The sequence below is a fragment of the Athene cunicularia genome (genome assembly GCF_003259725.1).
Source record: "Athene cunicularia isolate RWA chromosome 1 unlocalized genomic scaffold, athCun1 chr1_part1, whole genome shotgun sequence".
Lineage (NCBI taxonomy): Eukaryota > Metazoa > Chordata > Aves > Strigiformes > Strigidae > Athene > Athene cunicularia.
The window spans coordinates 115,910,530-115,931,890 of NW_020799091.1; the positions used below are offsets into that span (position 1 = coordinate 115,910,530).

Below are 21,361 nucleotides of genomic sequence, written 5' to 3' on the forward strand. Positions count from 1 at the left end.
GTATGGCATTACTGACAGAGAGCTCAACTTCAACCCGGCCCAGTGAAGGGCAAGGGACAAATAATACAGCTGTTGTGTGCTGATGCACTAAGAGGCGATAACCACGACACAAGAAAGGAAAAATTCAAACTGAAGACAACTCATTTTAAGAGTAAATAGTATGGATTTACCAAATATGTAAGCTGGAAATCAGGAGGTCCCTAGTCAGCAGAGCTATATCAGGTATTTAAATAGTCTTTCACAAAGGAACAGCTTTTCAGATGAAGCAATGCCAGTCTGTGAAAGTGAATATAAGAGCAACTGAATGTGACAGTGGGGAAGCTTACTTTCACAGCCTGACATACCCTTCTAGTCTTACATTTAAGTTCTTAAGCACTCCATATGTCCCAGCAGATTTCACCGAAACATTTTTCACATACCCACCTCCCCCATCCACCAATGTCTCGGAGGTCAAGCATTTGTAAAAACAGGGAAATGTTTCACCTTCTAGGCTTTTGATCCACCCATCGACTAAATTGGGAAGATGAAAGCGTTTCAGCTCTCTGGGAAGCGTGGCCACTACTTAGGTTTGCTATAGATAAAATGTGGGACTACACAAAAAAAAATTCAGAGTTGCAGTCGGCACTTTGTAAGACTTGAGAGAGATACATAGTGCGAGATCGGTTTCACCTAAAGCAACAAGTAGCCTGTGTTCTCTCTGATATCATTTATAGCTTGGGTATTTCAGCAGCCATGCTTTAATCCGTTGCTGTCACTTCAGACAGCATTTCTCCCCAAGTTCATAAATGTTATCTAAGTGAGTTTCCAACAGAAGTCTGCTTGGATATTAGGATGTTTAACTAGCAATATAAACCTAATCCTTGTCCCCCTTTCACTGATCATCACACCATTTACAAGTTCCTTTGCATTGTCAAGTTCAGGCAGTAAAGCCTGGGAACAGCAATCCTCCACTGCTAGCTTTACAGATGGGATTTTGAAAGTGTTTACTTCAGACTGAGCCACTAACCAAAAATAACAAACAGCACTTTTGAACTTTTTTTTCCTTGCTGGTCAGGACAGAAGAAGATAGAATCTTGTGTTGTCAGAAACTGCCGAGTGAATCAACAGCTAAGAAAATGAAAAGCACGATTTAAAACTATACAGTTCTGAAGTGGACCATGTCTCCCCCTTGACTTAATTACTCCTGAAGCCAAGTAATTTACTATTTGTTACCAAAACCCACTATGCTGCTTTTTGGGGTTGTTTTTAGGAAGTGGAACATGAGGATGTGTGTGTACACAGCACATTGCTTTTTTTTTTTTAAAAAAAATCTAGACTTGGCAAAGAGGTATATCAGTCTTTATTCTGACAAATAGCAAGCTATGTCCTTTTATACTCATAACCCTTGACCTTCAGCATGACTTCCTTCTCCATAACCCCTGAATCTGGGTGCTCCAGTGACTCAGAGCAAAATCCACCTGTGTGTTAATCTAAACCAGACTGCATTCAAGTTCTGCCAACAGGGAAGGATGCCTGCAGGACAGAGTTCACTGTGTCAGGTTGCTTTGCCTTTCAAGTATCTCCCCCTTCCAGATCTGAACATAACAATAATCGAACAGATTCCAAGATAGCAGTGTGAAATTTGATTTTATTGTACAAGGAGTTTACCATGCCTACCAAGTTAGAGACAGCTTCCTGAAAACTGGGAAGAGTTCCATAAAAAGTCTTAATTACATATTAATTACCCAAATTCTGGATTAAGGTAAAAGACCAGTTAGATTCATAAATAGATATATTTACTAGAAGTTACCATGTTATGAAGCTGCATGGTACAATAAGCCACACTATGTGATCACTTGCTAAAGTGATTCTGTCCTTATAAGAGCATTTATGAAGAAAAAGGCAATAAACTGTAACTGCATCATTGCTCCTTTTCCAATCCACAAATAAATAGATGATTTTTTTTTTTTTTAATGAAATATTTTAGCTGGAGCAGGACTCTGGAGGTGATTAAGTAGTATTAAAGGCAGTATTAAGAGACTGAGCTTGTCTCAAGCTGTACCTACCATAACTGTCTGGTTTTCAGATAACCTTTGATTCATTACCATGGCAGCAGAGTGAACCATGCCCTGCAGTGCAACAGGTAAACCACAAACCCACAGTATGACCAAACACACAAAGCAAATTTTCACTTCGTAAGAGTCAACATTTTTATCAAGGGCAACATTTAGTGATCACTGCTCCTCATAATAATATGCACAGTACACATATGTATTAAACCAAGTACATAGCAGGATTCAGTCCCTTCATTACAGAAGCTTAACTTGATCTGTATGTTAAAAGACCCAGGAAATGAGAAAGCAGAGACTAAGTGTCAGCCTCTACAGAAAAGTATCTATCTGGGGGCCCTGGTGAGTAACAGCTCAGGCATGGGTCATCAGCTTGCCCTTGCAGCAACAAAGGCCAACTGCCTACTGGGATGTATTACCAAGAGTGTAGGCAGCAGGTCAAGTGGAATTATTACTTCTCTCTCTCTGAACTCGTGAAGCCCCATGTGGAGTACTCTGTGTAGTCTTGGCCCCCCAGCTGGCTTTACAAGGCAGCATGTGCCAAGTTTCTTGCTGTGACTAGGGGTGACAAAAAAAAAAATAATCCCAGACTTCCAAAATGAAGAAAGCATACAGTTGAAACTGAAGTAGGACACATTTTTCAGAAAACCTGCCCATCTGTAAAATCAGTCCATCAGTTCAGTCTCCAGAGGCTATTCTGGCACCATATATAACTGAGAAGAGCATCCTATCAGATTTTCCTGTGTTCCCTAAGATGATTTTCATTCTTTTTTAAGCAATTCCTTAAGCATTCAGGGCATTTTTAGTCACTGCAGGCAGCTGCAAAAGAAGTAGTCTTTTAATTACATTCACACCCCATATGGTTAGCTTCAAAAGCACAAGAGTAGATTCAGGACTGACAGTTCCTCTCAGTGTTTAGACGGGACTTGTGGGATGCACAATATGCATTCAGTACAGCACACGCAGGTGACATACTAACCAAACACACCTGCTATCCTATCAACTTTGTACAGAGAGACTCGCTGGGCTGACTCACAGCTACTATACCTGTGACAGACTACACCACGCAGATGAGCATGTTTCAAAATGCACAAAGATCTGTTGCAATACCATTTTAGGCTGCTGAAGGTGTTCCATCCTGATGCAAAAGGCTTGTTTTCATTCCCTGGTTCACCCTTCCATCCTAAGGTGCACTCACACAAAAATGGAGAGCAGCAGAATTATCACCAGATGTATAATTAAAGGGAGATCTATTATCTGGCTAAACTACTACTTTATCAGCAAAAAAAATTCACAGAAACAAATTCAGAAAAAATTCTGACAATAAGAAATGACACAGCTAAATACATTTCTAAGACACAGCTATTAAAGGCAAAAAAATGAGGAAGATACTGAGGAAGAACACAAACTTGAAGCAGTACAGAAATAAAACTGAAGCTCATTACCCTTCCAGGACAATTTTTTCCCCTGTAATCTGATATGTGGAATTTGCACAAGACCCTGAGATGCTCCAATGCTTCCCTTCACAATAAAACTGTGCATCTTCAGATTTCACAAAGGCTAAAAAAGAAGCCTAGGTTGTCTTGAAAAAGTTTTATCAGCTCAATTTAAAATTTCACCTGCATCTGTGCTTTTTCAAAGGTTTGCCATTTGGGAAACTAAAGGGTGTTTCAGTTTGGTCTAAGCAACTTCAAGGTATATGCGGTGTTCTCTCAAATAGGAAAAACTAAGGAAAAGCTATGCTCAAAGAGGCAAAATTCACTTGAAAGGGTGCAGCAGCATTGCATCATGATGACCATTTTACATTCCTCTATGTAACTCACCACACAAATGGAAAACTCCTCCACAGTTATGACAGGCAGTCACAGACCTAATGATGGCAGCGATATTGATCACATACCTGGCAGTAAGCATCAGCTTTCTTTTCTAACTACCTGTACAGGCCTGCTGGGAAAGATAACATAACTTTGTCCTGATAGTCGTAATTTTAATTGAAGATAAATAAAACATATTATAGGTAGTTATAGCAATTAGCCCCGTGTGTTCACTTAACGTTTTCTGAAAAAAAGCATTTCAATAACAGCAAAGCAATTCACAGTGGGAAACAAAAAGCTACTTTTTAATATTTTTGTATGAATAAAAGACTTAAGTTTGGGCACTAGGTAGGGGAAATCCAAACAGGATGGCAAACAGCTCACCTGTATTAATGTACCAACTACTCAGTGTTAAATACATTTTACAATTATGTTGAATTCCCTCTTTATCCCTTCACCAGCTGACTTCAAATAGTGACAGTCTGGAATTCCAGGCCTATAAAAGAGCTGGCCTGTGAGATTGTAGAAATATCCAGAACTTTTCATTTATCTTCATTTACAAAACAAGCGTGTGCCTAGGCTGGTATTAAGAGTCCAACATGCATGAAGAAAATATGAGAGGTCATATTATCCTGTTACTTTATTTATGGGAACATTCAGTACTGAAGACAGTAATTTCACACCTGTTAAAGGATTCAAGAACATCCCTAATGAAGACAGCCAGATCATATTTTAATTATTTCCTGATACTAATCAGGGTGAGATACAACCTCCTTAATAAAACTAAAGGTATCCAGGTGAACAGTAGCCCTCAGCAATCACTATTCACATTGGCCTCCCTTGTTTAGAGCTCCAGTAGAGCACAGTGGGACTTCAGTGAGAGCCTTTAAAATGGGCTTTTGACACTTGTGTGGAAGCACATACCAGCTTCCTACTTGGTCAGTTCGGAGTATTTTTTTTTTTTCTTCTCAGTTTGCACCAAATATTGCAGTACCTTCAGAAAATACCACATCTCTAAGTCTACTGTCATTCCAAACACACTTGTTAAATGCACAGACATACAGAAAATGCAAAGTTCAGTAAAAAGGTTTCAGACTCAAAAGCATAAAGGGAAGGGGAGAGATTAAAAATCCCTAAGTAGAGGGCTCTTGTTTAGGACTTGTTTGTTATGTCAATCAAGCATGAACAACAACATCTGATCTTTCAAAATAAAATTTCCATCTTAAAGAAAACAATGCTCAGTTATATTCAGAGGAACAGCAAGCTTATCTTTGTAAGAGGAAGGAGTAAAGAAGTTTTGGGAAAAATGTTAAAAATACTTAGATTTCCTAAAGGGTTCCAAAATACCAGGTATAAAAGTCAAGTATTTTGTGTTGGACTGTGCTATTTTTTGATACAACTAAACTTGCAAGAAATGCAAAGATGGAGTTTGTGACAGGGAACAGATGGTTTCCTGACCTACATCAACAAACATGCACAAAAGGGCAGAGAACCTTGTCATATGCAAATTGTGGGTAAGAAGCTTAGAGTATCATTTATTTCCCTGCATATTTAAAAAAAAAGTTCTATTATTGTGTGGTATCAATGGGTGCTATGAAATATTTGTATTTGCATTATCAGAACCTAGAGCAACTTCAAGTTACATAATTTTTAAAAAGTGCCCTCCCACTTTTTGCCAAGTTGGACATATCTATACCTGGACACATAACAGTAAGTGCCCAGTTTCCCAGAGTCCTGTCTAAAATATCCAGAGACTAACACAGTGAGCTCCCATATAAACTGCATTAACTAAGTATAGCACTTAGCGCAGTAATTTCCGATTCAAGTTTAACTTGTGTATCACCTCTGTGTTTGTTTTTCCTCTTTACTAGAAGCATTTTCAGGAAAGGGAAGACATGAATTGACTGTATTCAAATTAAGATGCTATCTGACTATTAACATTGTGCTGCGAACTGTAACAGAACATCAACAGCAGAAACCCCACTAATAACAACTTTATGACTCCATGTGGTTTTATAAGGAAGCTCTTCCTTCTAATGCAAGCCAGGACTAATTCCGGTGGTATTTGTTTAATGGTGCCAGACTAGGTCCAAAGCAGCTCTGAACACTTTCAAGGCTTCCATTAGCCTACTAGTACATAATCATACTCTGGTCTACCACAAATTTCTTTAAATCAACATCTCAGAAGTGCACCATTGGTTACTTTAACTCTAAAACATTAGCATTTAAAAAAAAAAAATCCCCAAAATATTGCTAAAGGTGTCACGAGGGGGATGGGGTGAGGGAAGAGGCAAGGAGACAGCCAATGAAAAGTCCTGAATTAAGTTTGGTACCAGCTACAACTGCTGATGTCAAGACAACCTGAACAGCAGCAGCAGTCCTTCTGCTGCAGTGACTAGGCAGCCTAGCAGAGGGGGGACAGACTGTTGGGTGAGAGCTGAACGTCAAAGGCACAGCATCTACAGCATTCACTCACCTCCATCTCTGCACCTCCCACTCCCACGGCTTTGTCTTTAGAAACAAAAGGCTGATAACTTTTTCAAAGAAAGGCTTGCAAAGTGCTGAATTGTCCTCAGAGAAGATCGTTTATATCCTTGCAAGAGAAAGACTTATCTGGAACCTGAAGCTTCCATCACAAGAGGAGCCAATGTCACTGCCTGCTAAGGTTATTCAGTTGTAATTGTTTTCTACTTTGAGTTGCACTTTGTATTATGGGATCCTGACAGCAGCTTCTTCCCCGCCCTACTCCCCCAGTTTTTTTAAGAGAACTTACTGTTTTAATTCAAAATTACTAGGCTATTTTTCAATACAATAACCCAACTACTTACTGTATAATCAACGCTTTTAGACACAAGTATCCACCAGGCATTTTATTTCACATAGACATCCATGGGGTCAATTACACTTGCTGTGCAAATCATGCACTCAAGCCCCATCAGTGGCACTAGAAATTCAATTATTTTTCTTTCTGGATTAATCTTTTGATGGAGTAGGGGAGAGTTATGCAGCTATTTAATCTGTATACAGATCCAATCTTAAACAGATGGTTTCATAGTAACACATTTGAAAGTGACAATTTCTTACTTTGTCTCAAAACTGTGGCTTTTGGATAACCTACTGTAGCCTGCAACAGTCAGCTAAGTACCATCAACATCCAAACTGCCCAGATTCCTCCTGCTATTGAAACTGAGGAGTTTTCTAGACAGTTGTCGCTTTGGGCTTAAAATGGTTTCAGAAAACTGAAAAGTCAATCACTGCTTTGGCAGAGAACAGTATTTTGTTATTGACTGGTAGCACTACTTTATTATGCTAGAGGCACAGAGCTTATTTCTACCATCAAGAGATCAAGATATTTTGTCAAGAAATCCCACTACTGAGCATGCTACCTCACTAGCTATCCTGCCTCAAGAAGGCAATAGGCAAGTAGTCTAAATGACAGTGTCTTCTTACACAAGCAGAGGACTGTTTTCTCCAAGCTATTACAGTCCATTACACATTTACCTTTTTTCTTGCTTACTCTATTGTCATGTATCACCTGAACGTAAGGTGTTTTAACCATTTGCAATGCTGTATCTTCTTCATTTTTCTAGCTACAAGGAGGATAGATGATGTCGACAAGTTCTCTATTTTCCACTTGGAAAATTTCTCAAACACATATGTACACTCAGACATAAACCATATCCCTCATGCTGTTATAGAACAGGAAAGAGGATAAAAAATTTATGCAACATAAACTCCACTGAAATTTCTACAGAGTCAAAAATGAGTTAACACTGTTCCAAGAAGCCAGAGCAGAAGGTTAAGAGAAAAGTATCATACAACATAGAACCTATTCTCCATTTTAGAAACTAATCAGATATTTTCTCCTTAATAAAGCCCTAACTAGATTTATTAGTGGGAAATATTTAACTAAGAAAACCTAGGGGAAAGTCTGTTGCCTCTCCCTGGAGAGAGATGGAAAAAAAATAGATGACTGGGTAAAGAACCAGCCTACAGATATAGAAGGAGTAGAGGTGTAGGGAAGGGATAGGAGACAGACAAACTGCAGAATTAACAGAACACAGTTTTTGAACACGTCTGACACCTTTTCAGTCTGAACTGCTTTAGTGAATAACCCTGAATGGAACTGAATGAAACACACTGTGAATCTATAAAGCTCCCTTTTAAAGAATAGAAATAAGGCGGATCCATGTTGCGGAGGGTAGGTAGAACAACTTGCAGGTTCTGGTTTATGTAAAGGCTTGTCCATCCATTGTACAAAGTCAGAGGGCACCAGGAGCTTTGCTGGCTGATCAGATGAGTAATGCCACAATGAGAGATTCTGGAAGTCATTTTTCTGTCCAGATACAAGCCTTGATAATGGCCACGCCAACTCTGGAAAATTCGACTGCTCAACTTTGTGGTATGTAGATACATCGTGCCATACAGCTTAAGGCATCGAGTCCAGCAGGAAGAATTACTGAATTCCAGGGCAGGGAGAAGTGTAAAGCAGATGGCTTGGCTTTTTAGTTAAGGCTAGTGGGACTTTTAGGACACAATTTTTTAGTAGCCAATTTTAAAAGTGCTTGAAGAGCCAACACAAACCACATCCAAACACGTGAGACTTACTGCTTTACCCAATATTTGGGTTTTTTTTACTAATCCAGGGCTTCTAGCAATATGCCCGGCCACAGGAAATAGATCCAGCTGACAGTGACACATTAAATCAAGTCACAAACATTAGTAACAAAGCACTGTACCCAGAAATGGTGCGAGTCTTCCTTGGGAAACTTTAAGCCTTTTTTCCATTTGTTTAGCCTGCCTGGATAAATCAACCTACAAATGATGCTATCCAGTCAATCTGAATTTTAAAGCTACCTGGATCAATCGAAATGCATTTGCACATAGTGATTTCTCTCTTTCTTCTCAATTCATGTCAAAGAATAAAAGAACTTTGTTAGTTGTGGGATTAAACTCTGGCAGCTTCAGTTTTTATATTTAATAGGAGCAGTCACATCAGTAGCTGAAGTCTGGTCTTGAAAGTCAATTTAGTCAAACAGAAGACAGAAGTTTAATTGCTCTATGTTTTTATCTACCATACTTGACAAGACATTCAGCTTTTGTCACAAAAAGTACCTAAAAGTAATTATTCCAAAATTACTCCAGCAGTTCAGAAGTTACGTAGATCTGTGGTCTCCTCTTTTCTTATGAGCACAATATATTCTGGTGACAGGAGAGCGCACACTTCATCTTTTAATAGGTGTCCATCTCTCCCCTGTCAGCAAACAACCAGTAGGACTGAAGCACCTTTTGTTGGTACACTGCTGCATTGCACATGACCTAATACTGCATATAGCCATACATCAGCAAGAAAAACTTCACTTTCTGAACTTTGTTATGAGCTGAATGGTGTAAACAAACAAATACCGGCCCAAAATATTTTGCTGTCAACTAAGAAGCTGTTCAAGCACACACTATCTCAAATCATACAGAAAACTGTAAGAAACTTCTTAAATGTCAGGAAAATTGAAACTGCAGGCATACTATCCCTACAGACAGGACCTAATGCAGCAGGATCACCAAGAGCAAGATTTCAGAAATCCAAGATAGTAATAAAGAAATAAAATTGAACATTGGGAAAAGGACAAGTGGAAAAAAAGATGGTTGAATTTTTTATAGCATCTCTTTATCACTTAAAGATTGTGAGCTAAGTGTTTCAAATCAATTATTATTTTCATATAGATGCAAAAGTGAAGTTACTTTCCAGCATATAGACCAAAGTCACATGGCACTGGATTGGAACCAGAGGCAAAAGTGGTAGACAAGGATTTAGTCAAAGACATCTAAATTATGAGGTTACATTAAGAGCAGAAAGAGTATCTGATATACTGTCACAGGCATAAAAACTCAGAAACCACAAAAGGTTTTCTAGAACAGGAACAAATTCAGGTGCAGTACAACAGCAAATATTTAAACTTCTTCCTCTGGCAGTCACATTTAAAAAAAAGTTATTTCCTATAAGTCTGTTAGACAACAGTTCTAATTTATCCCAGTGGAAGAATACATTTCACATTGGAATATAAGTCTGTGGCTAAACTCAAAGTGACTTTTTAATATATTTAACATACTCTATACATTTTGTGTGTGGCCCTGGACAGTAAATTCAAATTAATCTCTCAGCTGGTGAACAAGCTGCAGTCTACTTTGTTCCCATCTTGGTCTCAAAACAGTGAGCTAAACTCCAATTGTAGTCTTCATTACTAGTCACAAAGGGTAGAAGAATCACAGCTTGACTTGTAGGCTCCAAAGGAGAATACTTTCTACTGGCAACTGAAGGATCTAGATTTAGATACAGCACAAAATCAATTCAAGTAAGATCACAAAAGACTAGGAAAAGCTGCACTGAAGTGTTGTCAGTGCAGAGTAAAATGCCTCACACATCACTACTTGAGTTTCATGTTATTTCAGTAATTATTACTAAGATTCACAATCTATTTTTCATGCATTTTTATTCAGTATCAATTTCGCTAAAGGTATTAGTGACCAAGAACAATACCAGATTGTTCAATAAAAAGCAGAAAAAAAAAATTCTTTACTTTCTGTTAGAGTTTGAATCAGTATTTTGACAGAAAGGCTCCTTTACAAGTCGAGTTTTTGGTTAAGGATCAAATCATAGGCCTCTTACTTTTCAAAGCATCTGGTGATATTAAAAGCAGAGCTGAACAGCATAACCTAAAAGTTGCCTAAACTACAAAAGCCAGAGTTCTTAGAGAAAGCACTCTTCAATTAAGTCCTTTCTTAGCAGTCATTCCTGTGCAGCAATTTTTCCACTGCTCATGAATATTTTCAGATCACCTCAGTTGTACAGCAAGAAAAAAATAAACCAAACACGGTTGGTAGCTTTTAATGCCACTGAATTTTCTAACCCATTTACCTCCTATGGGGAATAAATCAAAACCTTTATTATGTGTTATCCTGTTGAGATTCAGCCACTCTTCAGCTTTTGCTTTTTACCAATTGTCACCACCTTACCATAACTTTTACATAACTTTTCAGCACTTCACTAGAACATAACTATCTACCTACCTTCACACAACTGGCCAGGTCGGTCATTTATGTCCTTCTGTACAAAGCAGGTGGTTCTAAGCTTCCCCATATTCAAAGGATCTATACCACCAGCTATATAAAACCAGGTAACAGCTTTGAAACTCCGCTAAAAATGCAGGCTGCTTGATTAATCTCAAACTTAATGTTTTGATGACATTGGTGTGTAACTAGAAATGTCTTCAAAAACTCTGGACACACACCACAAGTGGATAAAATACCCCAGGCCATCTCTCACTAGGTAGCTGAGCAGATAAGAACTATCAAGGCCATTTTGCTGCTTCTAGCTTTAGCTCTCCCAGCCAGTAATCTCTGAAGTGACCTAAATTGTCAAAACAAATTAATCTGCTGTTACTACAGCACTCACATGCAGAGACTTCAAACAGCACAGTGGTTCAGATACAAAAAAGAGTAACTTCAGGTTTGTAGCATCAAAGGAGTTACTATACTGTATTTTGAGCACTTACCTATAAAACAGTACAGCATTCTGCACCCAAATCTGTATCACTCAGAGAAGGAAAGGGCAGTTACACTGCCAGAAAGCAACTAAAGTAAAGAACTCTGAAGGTGAAAACTGTCTCTCCACTCTTCCATGAATTATCACACCTTTTTATTGGGCTTTCCTCAAGCTGGATACCCAATGCAGTAGGCCTGTAATAACCTCCTGTTAAGTGTTTCCCTTTCAGTTAGTACATTTTCTTAGATTTTTATTGTATTACATCCACAAATATTTTGGACATACAAATAAATTTACATTTTCTATAATCAGACTAGCTTGTAGAATTTAAATATACTTGAGCAGAGTACAAGTATACTTATCAAAGCTAGAAATGTGAATTACTCCTGTCCCCTCAATTGAGTGTTCAGTTTACATACATGCTGGATTTTCACAAAGTATTACATGCCCCCTCTTAAATAAAACAAGTGTTGAAAGGACATCTCATTTCATTTCAGCATCTAACACCACAGATATTCAAAAGTGGTACTGTTAGGAAAAACCACATGCTTTGCATATACAACCAGAGAGGAAGAAACATATCATCAAGGAAGTGGACATATTTTCCATACCTTAAGCAATCTTAAATCTAAAGAACAGGTGAAAAGTTTATTTTGTATGTTTTTATTTAAACCAATATACAAATACAAACATTTGAAGATGTACAAAAATAAAAAAAAAAAACAACCCAACATTTTCTACATCTTAAAAAAGCAGATCAAACTTACTTTTATATGCATACTCCTTTCTGTAGGAAATCCTAATCCCCAGACATTTCTCTGTTCTCTTTGGAGCATTCTAAGCCAAATCCCCTCCCCCAAAATCCAGCCACATGCAAGACAAGTAAAACTTCAAAAACCTAGCACTAAACATCCCTGAACAGATTACAAAAATCCCATTTCTCACTGTCAATAACTACAATAACATATTTCCCTAATGACTTTAGGGCAAACTATGTGCTGATTAATAGTTTGCAATTCAAGCTTTCTATAGTTTATTGATATATAACTTGAGGAATGTAGTTAGACTACATTTTTCTTCTTAAGCTATTTTCAGAAATTCAAAAAAGCAATTACAGCTTTGTTGATAGCATTCTTCCTTCCTCCTTCCTTGCCCCAAAGTTTAAACTCTTCAAACAAAAATGTATCTGCAAGTAAGAATAAAAAAGTAGACAAGGCCTGAACCCAAAACAATTGGTTTTTTACATCATCTGCCAACATAATAGAAACTGAAATGATCACCTGATCAGTATCGCATTGTACTAATGAATGTAGTGGAAGCATTATCACAATAACACCATTTTGAACCAATCTATAATGTACACCCAAATATTTTTTGCATGCAATTTTGCTCGGTGATATTGGTCAAATTATCTCAAGCAGTGTAGTTCATCTTGATGTTCTGTCATTTTATTTTTTTTTTTTAAACATTTGGCCAACAGTTTTCTTTTCATGTTCTGGTAATATATGTGTTTTGGAGCTGCAGTGATATAAAGACAGTTGAAGCAAGTCTTGTGGAAAGAGGTAGGTGCTTAAACTGACATTACTGGACAATACATCTTATCTTTGGGGCACACAATCCCTTCCTTAGATCTCAAATACAGCAGGAGGTTTTAAAGTTGAAAACAGTTGCTCAATTGACATGAACATGCTCAGTCTCCAAGAGAAAAGCAAGTTGACAGTAGTTCAAAGAAAGCTCCATAGGAACAGGTTCTCTCCAACCTTTTTCTCTGCCATTGCTTCAGCTGTCAACTTCATCCACACCATATAACAAAACTGCTTAGTAAGAGAACAGTTAATGTCTACTTGTACAGTGTCCATAACATGGGCACCTAAGCCAGAATCTTCTATCTGCTACCTATAGCAAATAAGAAATATTTATCTAACCCTATTGTGGAAAGAAATCTCATTAACTTTACCCATGGTGGAGATGAATGCAGGTTGAATACAGGTTTTATAACAGCATCCTGCCTGCGGCACACTTTAGCTTACAATTCTACTGCTTCTACAACTACAACACTTCCCTCTGAAAAATCCAATCATCTGCAGAGAAAACACTAATATTGCAGAAGTAATGTTTAATTCTGTAAAAATAGCTAGTTCAGTATGACACAGACCTCCCTCCTCAACATTTTGTCTTCAGGTCATCTAACTGAAAACCACTGTTCTGTACTTGGGTGTATGGAATACACTGAAGTGGTTTAAGTTCCTCCAGCAAATTTTAATCTTATTTCCTGATGTTTTAAAATATTTTAAGATTGTCCTGTGAGCTCATTTCAGCACTACTACATTATATAAAAATTTTTTTAGTCACTAAATATTTATTTTTTTACTCCAGAGAAAAAACTTATTTTTCTAAAATATCTTGAGCACATTTTCCAGCCATTACACACTCAAAATTTCATGAGGAATACTGTTAGGACTGCTAATATCAGAACATTCTCCAGTTACTTCACATTACTGGTTAAGATTAAACGACAGTGCTGAAAACCACCTTAAGTCTACTGAAGCTTTCCTTTTCTTGCTAAGACGTAAGAACACATCATAGGCAGTATAACTGCAAAATGAGAAGAAACCAAAAAACATGAAATGTATTTATTACCAAGCAAGAACAAACACTGCAAGATTTAACATGGGAGTCATACTTGGAAAAATAGCTAAATAGCAACTTGTAGTAAGATGAAGCTACACATAAGACGCTTTCAGGAAGTTTTGACTGTCTAGTCATCTACTTCCTGCAACTAAGTTTCCCAGTTGTGAAACTACAACCACCAAGTACATCAACTGACATCCAGGATCAATATAAAACAAAGTTTCCAGTGTAAGGAAATTGCTTCACTTTCAACAAGGGGGGGAAAACACACAACATAGGTTATGAAACAGCAAGTCAGTATTTGAGAGGTAGTCTCGTTGCTCATTTGACTGAGAGGTAGAGCTAGTTAAGAAATCAATAGCTAAAGCCAGTCAAAGTGGTATTTATCCCAAGTTTTCTAAGATGAAAAAAAATTACTATCAGCCCGAGACTGTTTATGTCACCAGGGATTCAACTGTCATGCTCATATCTACTCTTGCTCACTTTTACATAGGGAAGGTTACTGTAAAATATTCATTCAGTGAGAATGCTTGCAGAAATAATCAGGGAAACAGCTGACATGACCTTTGGCCATGTGTCGACCAATTCGTCTAATTTATACATCTCATGACTATGAAGGTTAATAAAGCTAAACTCTTTTGGCAGGTTGCTATTACTACAAGAACAAATACATAGTAAAGGCTAGAAAGAAAGCAAGTAGAGCCTTAAATTCCATAGGGTTTACCTATATAAAAATCTCCATGCAATTTCTTCCAACAGGAAAAAAACCAAAATATTTTAGAGATGAAATCCAGTAAGACATAGGGGTCATAGAGTCAATAGGTATTAAAACCCTCATATCTTAAAGTTAAGACATGTGGGTATAGAATCATACATAATGCTCCCTTGGATTGATGTAGACTCTTCCAGGTCCTGAGTTTTGCGGGTATCTGCTGCTCCAATTTTTGTAGTATGTTTGCTGATAAACAGGATACATATCCTGAAGACCTTCTTGTTCCTGTGGCTCTTCAGCCTCACAAGCAAGTTGCCTTCCATTCACAAATTTCTAAATACATACAATTAGTAATCAGTTTCATAGTTCATGTATAGACCTGCAATTCCTATTCTTGTCAAAGCTTTAAGCAAAATAAAAGGTGAATGATTTCCAAAACAGCCCTATGAATCAAGAAACATGAACTTCTCATCACTGACAGACGTATGACGGAAGTGGTAGAAGCTACTCAGAGTTAAGCTCATACTTTTGTTTCAAAAGAAGTTAGATTTTAAGGCTGAAGAAATCTAGAAAGCAAAACACAAATTACAAAGTCTGTCAGCACTCCTGTGCTTTGCTATTTTATTCAACTACAACTTCAAAGTTCTAGTCTTTATGTATATAAATTAATCCTCAAAACTATCTAGGACATACAGGATATTAAAATGAGATTGACTCTTTCCACTTCATGGATAGCAAACTCACACATTCAATGGCTACTGACTATGATGGACAAATGCTTTGCCCTTCATGAAGAACATACTTATAAGCTTATTTTAAGGAACAAGATGAAACCAAGGAATTCAAGCCATACTATTTACCATGTGTTGCAAGTTTCCAGCATCTGTCTCTCTGTACTGGTTTTGCAAAGCAAAATGTTCTTTCTGAAAGAAGAAAAGTTACAGTGGTAACAAGTCAAAATTCAGCACTGCAGAATAGGTTTGGTTTATACAAAAATGCTAGCCATCACAAAACACACTCTGCCTTGAGAAGTGTCTGAACTGACTACTATTTAGAATACTTCTTACAAGCTAATCTCTGGCAGAAAAAAAAAGATGCTCTTGTCAATTTAGGAAGTCTTATTTACACGTATTTAATTTTGACTTTTTCATTTAATCATAAGCATGTCTGAGAAAGATTAAAGCCCTTTATTTTAACATGACATTGATTTTAGATAAGCCACAGGTTTAAAACAACGTAAAATCCAAAAATCACTTTTACAGTATAAAGTTTGCACAAGCACATGGATAAATGCCGAGTCTGATATTGATCAAAAGTATTTAGCTGAAAATGAATTTAATTGTACACTACCAAGAGCAAAGGGAGTGTTTCTGTTTCTTAATTTGATAAAATTAAACAAAGTACTTCCTACTGAAAATTCAAAAACATCTAATGAGACTACACAAAACAAAGGAAATGCTTTTCAGTAAAATTATGCTCACCATTTATAACTTGTCTACAGAAGTTTATTTTGCTAATTTTCCAACTGACAGTTCACACTGCCTAGATATTTTACCACTAACTTTTACTAAACCTGTTTCTCAAATTATAACTCTCCAAAATATTGTTTCAGAAGTCTAGTAAGGCCCAATAGCTAGATATAAACCAGGAATTATTAGCATTCTATTCACAGGACAAGAGGTAACAGGAAGCAAAATCCCCCCAAACATGCAATGCATGAACACACTACATCTCAAAGTCAACTATGGGTCTGCTCCTACTGTTCAATATGTCTTGCCAATAAAAACATAGCCATATACAGTAGAAAGTTCTGCAATTTGAACAGGAGACCATTGCTTGATTCCTTAAGCCCATTAGCCCTTTAGAACATTGTCTATGCTAGAATAGGAAAAAAGCCCCAATTTACCATCCTGTGAGGTCCTGATGCCTGATTCACTCTCCTGCTTAAAAAAATAGCCTTAGAAAGTCACTTTCTTTTGCAGTTATTCACCCTTTGTTGATTCTCAAAGAACAATCCCACCAGCAAGATCAACACAGTTTTACAGACTGCTTAACATTGAGTTTCAAAACTTAATAGCACCACATCGCCACTATGGTAACAAAAAGGCCTTAGAGCTGACAGTGATCTAGTGATCAAAGCATCTTAGGTCTCTCTCACTTACCTCTTCATGGGGTCTCCCAGAAACTCTGTAATAAAACCAGAGGTTCTCAGATAGCAGTCGTTGCTCTCTGCCCTACCTATACCTTTCCTATACATATCCTAACAAAACTGTTCCTGTACATAGAGGGGCTCTGTGACAGCTTTATGAGCTAATGAGTTGAGCCTAAATACACACCGTGAACACCAACATTCCCACCAGTGGGACTATGCTTTGGCCTGACAGAAGCACCCTCAATTTGAAAGAACAAATGCATTATCAATTACAAGTATAAAAGATGTACATAACACAGATACTACTCCTGTCCATTAGAATATGTATGGGTTAAAGAGTGAAGACATACCACTTCTAGACAAAAATATATTAGAAAGTTTCTTTATCTTGTCACTTCTGAGACACTTGGTTAATATTAGTACTCTCGGTGTTTTAAGGAGGCCATAGCTGTGGCTTATTTAGTATATACTTTACTTGATGGCAACTAAACCAATATTCAAGTACACAAATGTTTCACAACCAGCTAGGCTGAAATCATCTAACTTTTAAGAAATAATACCAGATGGAAGCCTTGCTCATTGTACATGCCTGAAGAAAAATGAGCTACATGCAGCTTGACAATGTATGGTTAACATGCACATATAGAGGAAGTATTATTTGTTGGTACATTCTATTGTTAAAAAACCAGCACTACTGGCATATAAATCAGCACACTTACTGTGCTCTTGGAAGTGAGCTAGAAGAATATGGCAGAAAGGAACTTCTGCCAGAATTGATCCAGGTGTTTTGTTGAAGGAGAATCACCCATACCTATGCCTTGCCTGAGCAGTGTTTGGAGATACTATTCAAAAGTGGCTTGGACCACAAATAATTTTCCCAGGCAGTCTATTATCTTCTCTGTTCTTCTATTAGCAAGCTTTCCGAATACCCAACACAAAAATCTTGGTCTTAGCTGAAGGAGAGCGAGTATCTTTCTGTTCTTCATAACGGTCCTTCACTTAAGTCATTACTCATGTACCAATCATGATAAACACTGTTAAAGTGCCCTGCACACCTTCTGATATTTTCAGTGCTTAAAGTGGAAATTTGGTCCAACCTCAAAAGACAGACTATTGCTAAATTCAGCAGCTGCTGGAAGAATAGATGCTTGTCTAAGTAATTTACCACACTGATCCAAAAGGCATCTAGATTTTGCTCCCTACCAGTATCTTGTGACTTTTACTGCTTGACTCATGATCCACTAGCAGCATTTCTCAACTAAGCAGTTTCCCCCACTAACCTGGAGCTTACTCTGTAAAGCTCAAGACCTCCAATCCATTCTCCTCCCTCAGTCATCTTCTTTCTTAAAGAATCAACCCTCTACCAACCTCCGGGATTGTTTCGGAAAAGATAGCTCAGCTCCTAGAAAATTAGTAATTCTCCTGCTTATGCTGTGTAAAGAAGGTTAAGTAAAAGTAGTTTTCTTCACAGTAACATAAAACTAAGTATATCTGGATCAAGCATAGGGTGCCTTCAATTACTAGGTATCACATTTATTCAGAAAACAGACAACTCTGCACCTTAATACTGCTTGTTTTAGGTTCAGTCTGTCATTAGCCAATTTCACAACTTCACCATTGCTTTGCCATCAGCAACCTCAAGGTGACCAAGTAGGCAAAAAGCTGAAATAACATTAGAGTAACTGAAGACAACAGGCTCAGGCATAGCCAAAGGAACAAACATGTACCTTGAGGTTATGCAGTCACTGGTATGAGATGTCAGAGTGATGACTTGAAAGGCGAAGCTTTATGGAGAAGCAGAACAGTCTTAAGAGTTATAAGATTACATGACAAAATGGAAGACAAAGAGCAGATGAACATATGGTACCTGTAATTATCTCCAAAAAGAGAGGGCAGTTGCACTGCATTAAGAGCAACAGCATGAAGAAAAATCATTGAACAAGGCTAACCATCACATCAAGAGCTCATTTCTGGAATGGGGCTCATATTAGAACAGAATACAAACAGCATACAGTTTGTAATTAACCTACTCAGACTAAGAACAGTTGGATGTGATCTTTTCTTCACTAAAGTCAAATGGGTCATAATTTTCAACACCTGCCCACATACATTAAGTTGCTGAATATTTCCATACAATTAGTAGTTGCAGCACTGGTCAGCTTATATACACATCTTGAGCACGCAAAATAAGTTAGAATCTGGACAAAGCAAAAGAGCCCAGGCTTGGAGCTGTCTCACTCATCTTCCCCTAAACAAAACAACCAAAGCACAAAACAAGAGCAGAACACCGTATCCTCAAGAGGACAGGCAATACAAGAACCTCCCAAAGAGACCAAACAGCTAAACTAGAACTCAATTAACTTATTTGTAAAACCATTAATTGGAACGTAACTGGTCATTTTGTGTATGTTTATATACTTACCTCTAATATGATTATATCTAGGACACAAAGTTCTACCCATTTCAGGCAGAAATGCTTCCTTACCCTTTTCCTGTACTCCATCTAATAAATACACTGCACATGTTAGAGAGCACATCTGAATACGTATTTTCAAATCCCAAGGAACTCAGTTCTTTGTTAAGTTTTAAACTGTATCAAAAGTGGTAGAAGAGTATCTAAATCTTGCATTTTAATTTTCTTCTTAACCTTAGTTTTAAAAAAGAAAATCTGTACTGCAGCTACACATTTGCATCTCTGCAAATAAAGGTATTTTTTTCCAGGGAAGATTTAGTACAACTAAACACACTTCCTCATGAGTAGAAAACCTTTATAAAATTGAGTCAGCTTACTGTCAGAGGGCCAGTTTTGATCCAATCACTTTCTGTTTAAACCTTTTCGAGAAGTAACACTTTACTAAAAAAAAGTGTAAACTCAATATTTTTACAGTTATACTAGTGACTAATGACACTATGGGGAGAAAATGGAAGAACAACTATAACTAGTTGTCCATTCTAGACTTTCATACAAGTGAGACATTACAAACTAGGAATTTTCTCCGCTTCCCGTTCAGTAGCAAAAAAGTTTAAGTAATAATTTAAAGTCTCATTCAAGACAAATGCAAATAATATTTTCTTGAACATTAGATACAACATCTGAAAACCCCTACTGGTTAAGTCTTCAATGTAAACAGAGGTCTGAGTGTATTGCATTAATACTGTAGTAGATGATGTGGTACATTTATCATATTATCAAGAGCCAATACATTAAATCATTTCAGAAATAACACTTTAATCCCTGTTTGCTTTGAGTCTAGTAAGGTGTTTCTTACCTTGTCCAGTTAAAAAGCTGACATTTAACATACTCATATATGTTTTATCCCTATGGATTTCCCATGTAACAAAAAAATTCCTATTCACACTGAGTGGAAACATACCCTCAGAGTCCCACCACAGAATAAATCGGCAAATGATTGATCACCACACGTGTTAAATTCCACCAGTAAACTCACTTAATCCCTTCATAACCTCAAGCAACTTTCAGACCTATGGAACCATACTAGTGACACATCAATATTCCATTTCAGACATACTAGCATAAATTTTGTGTAATAATTTTGTTTCTAAAAATCAGTTTAACTATAAATGTTATTCTACATGAGCAGTAGTTTACTTACAAAAAGTTGTAACACCATAATTTTTAGATTAGACAGAACTATATTGATTATAGTGTCAGTTACTTCACACAGAAGCTTTGAAACCTCCCTTTTCAAAAACTTTATCACCATTATGGTGGAGTAACTTTGTTAGTGAAATGGGCTATTTCCAAACATGCAGTTAATCACCAAATGCCTGAGTTAAAGAATGGCCAATTTTACTCACACCAAGCAGTAATAGTACCTGAGAATTAAGATTTAGGATACATCTTACTATGGTATCATCACCAATTCTAATTAAGTTCTTCTCGCTATGCCACACTTAGCTGACAGTATGGGGAACAACAGGCTAAAGCAATAGCTTTTACACATTTGCATATTTGGGTCTGCTTTGTGATTCCTACTTTTCCCAACAGCCTCACAGCAGTAGCAGTACAGTAGCTAATTTGCTGGTCTTGCAGCAGAACCGCCACCATCCCCACCCCCATCAAGTATTCATAGAGGTAGATAACATTTGCAGTGGTCATACACTCATGTTTGTACCTTCAAAAACATTTTCATAAAGAACTCAATCTCACTAATCTTTCATTCCTTTCTCCTCCTCCCCTTAACTTTTTATATTTCCACATTTGTTTAGTTCAAGTTCTGAAGCAATTCTGAGTTTAACTTTTAACATGACCTGCACATGCATTGCAAAATGAGTTAAAAAAAAAAAAATCTTATGTTTTCTACTTTTTCCACTCCTCCAGCACTTATTTTCCATTGTCTTCACAGGCTTATTTGTTTTTTTCCCCCCACCCTTAGTCATATCGCTTTTGCTTCTCAAGTCCTAGAATGAAATCTGCAGACCAAATCTGAGAATATGTGATTT

The 21,361-nt window shown here is 37.2% G+C and overlaps 1 protein-coding gene across 1 annotated transcript in view; it reads right to left on the reverse strand.

Annotated features, from left to right (window-relative positions):
* Positions 1-12,065: 12,065 nt before the first annotated feature.
* NECTIN3 (nectin cell adhesion molecule 3) overlaps positions 12,066-21,361 on the reverse strand; it is a 41,419-nt gene continuing 32,123 nt past the window's right edge. The window contains exons 7-8 of the mRNA XM_026853128.1: positions 15,606-15,668; positions 12,066-15,078 (exon numbers count right to left, since the gene is read on the reverse strand). Of these exons, the coding sequence (XP_026708929.1) occupies positions 14,902-15,078; positions 15,606-15,668 (240 nt within the window). The 3' untranslated portion in view covers positions 12,066-14,901. The remainder of the gene's footprint in view (positions 15,079-15,605; positions 15,669-21,361) is intronic.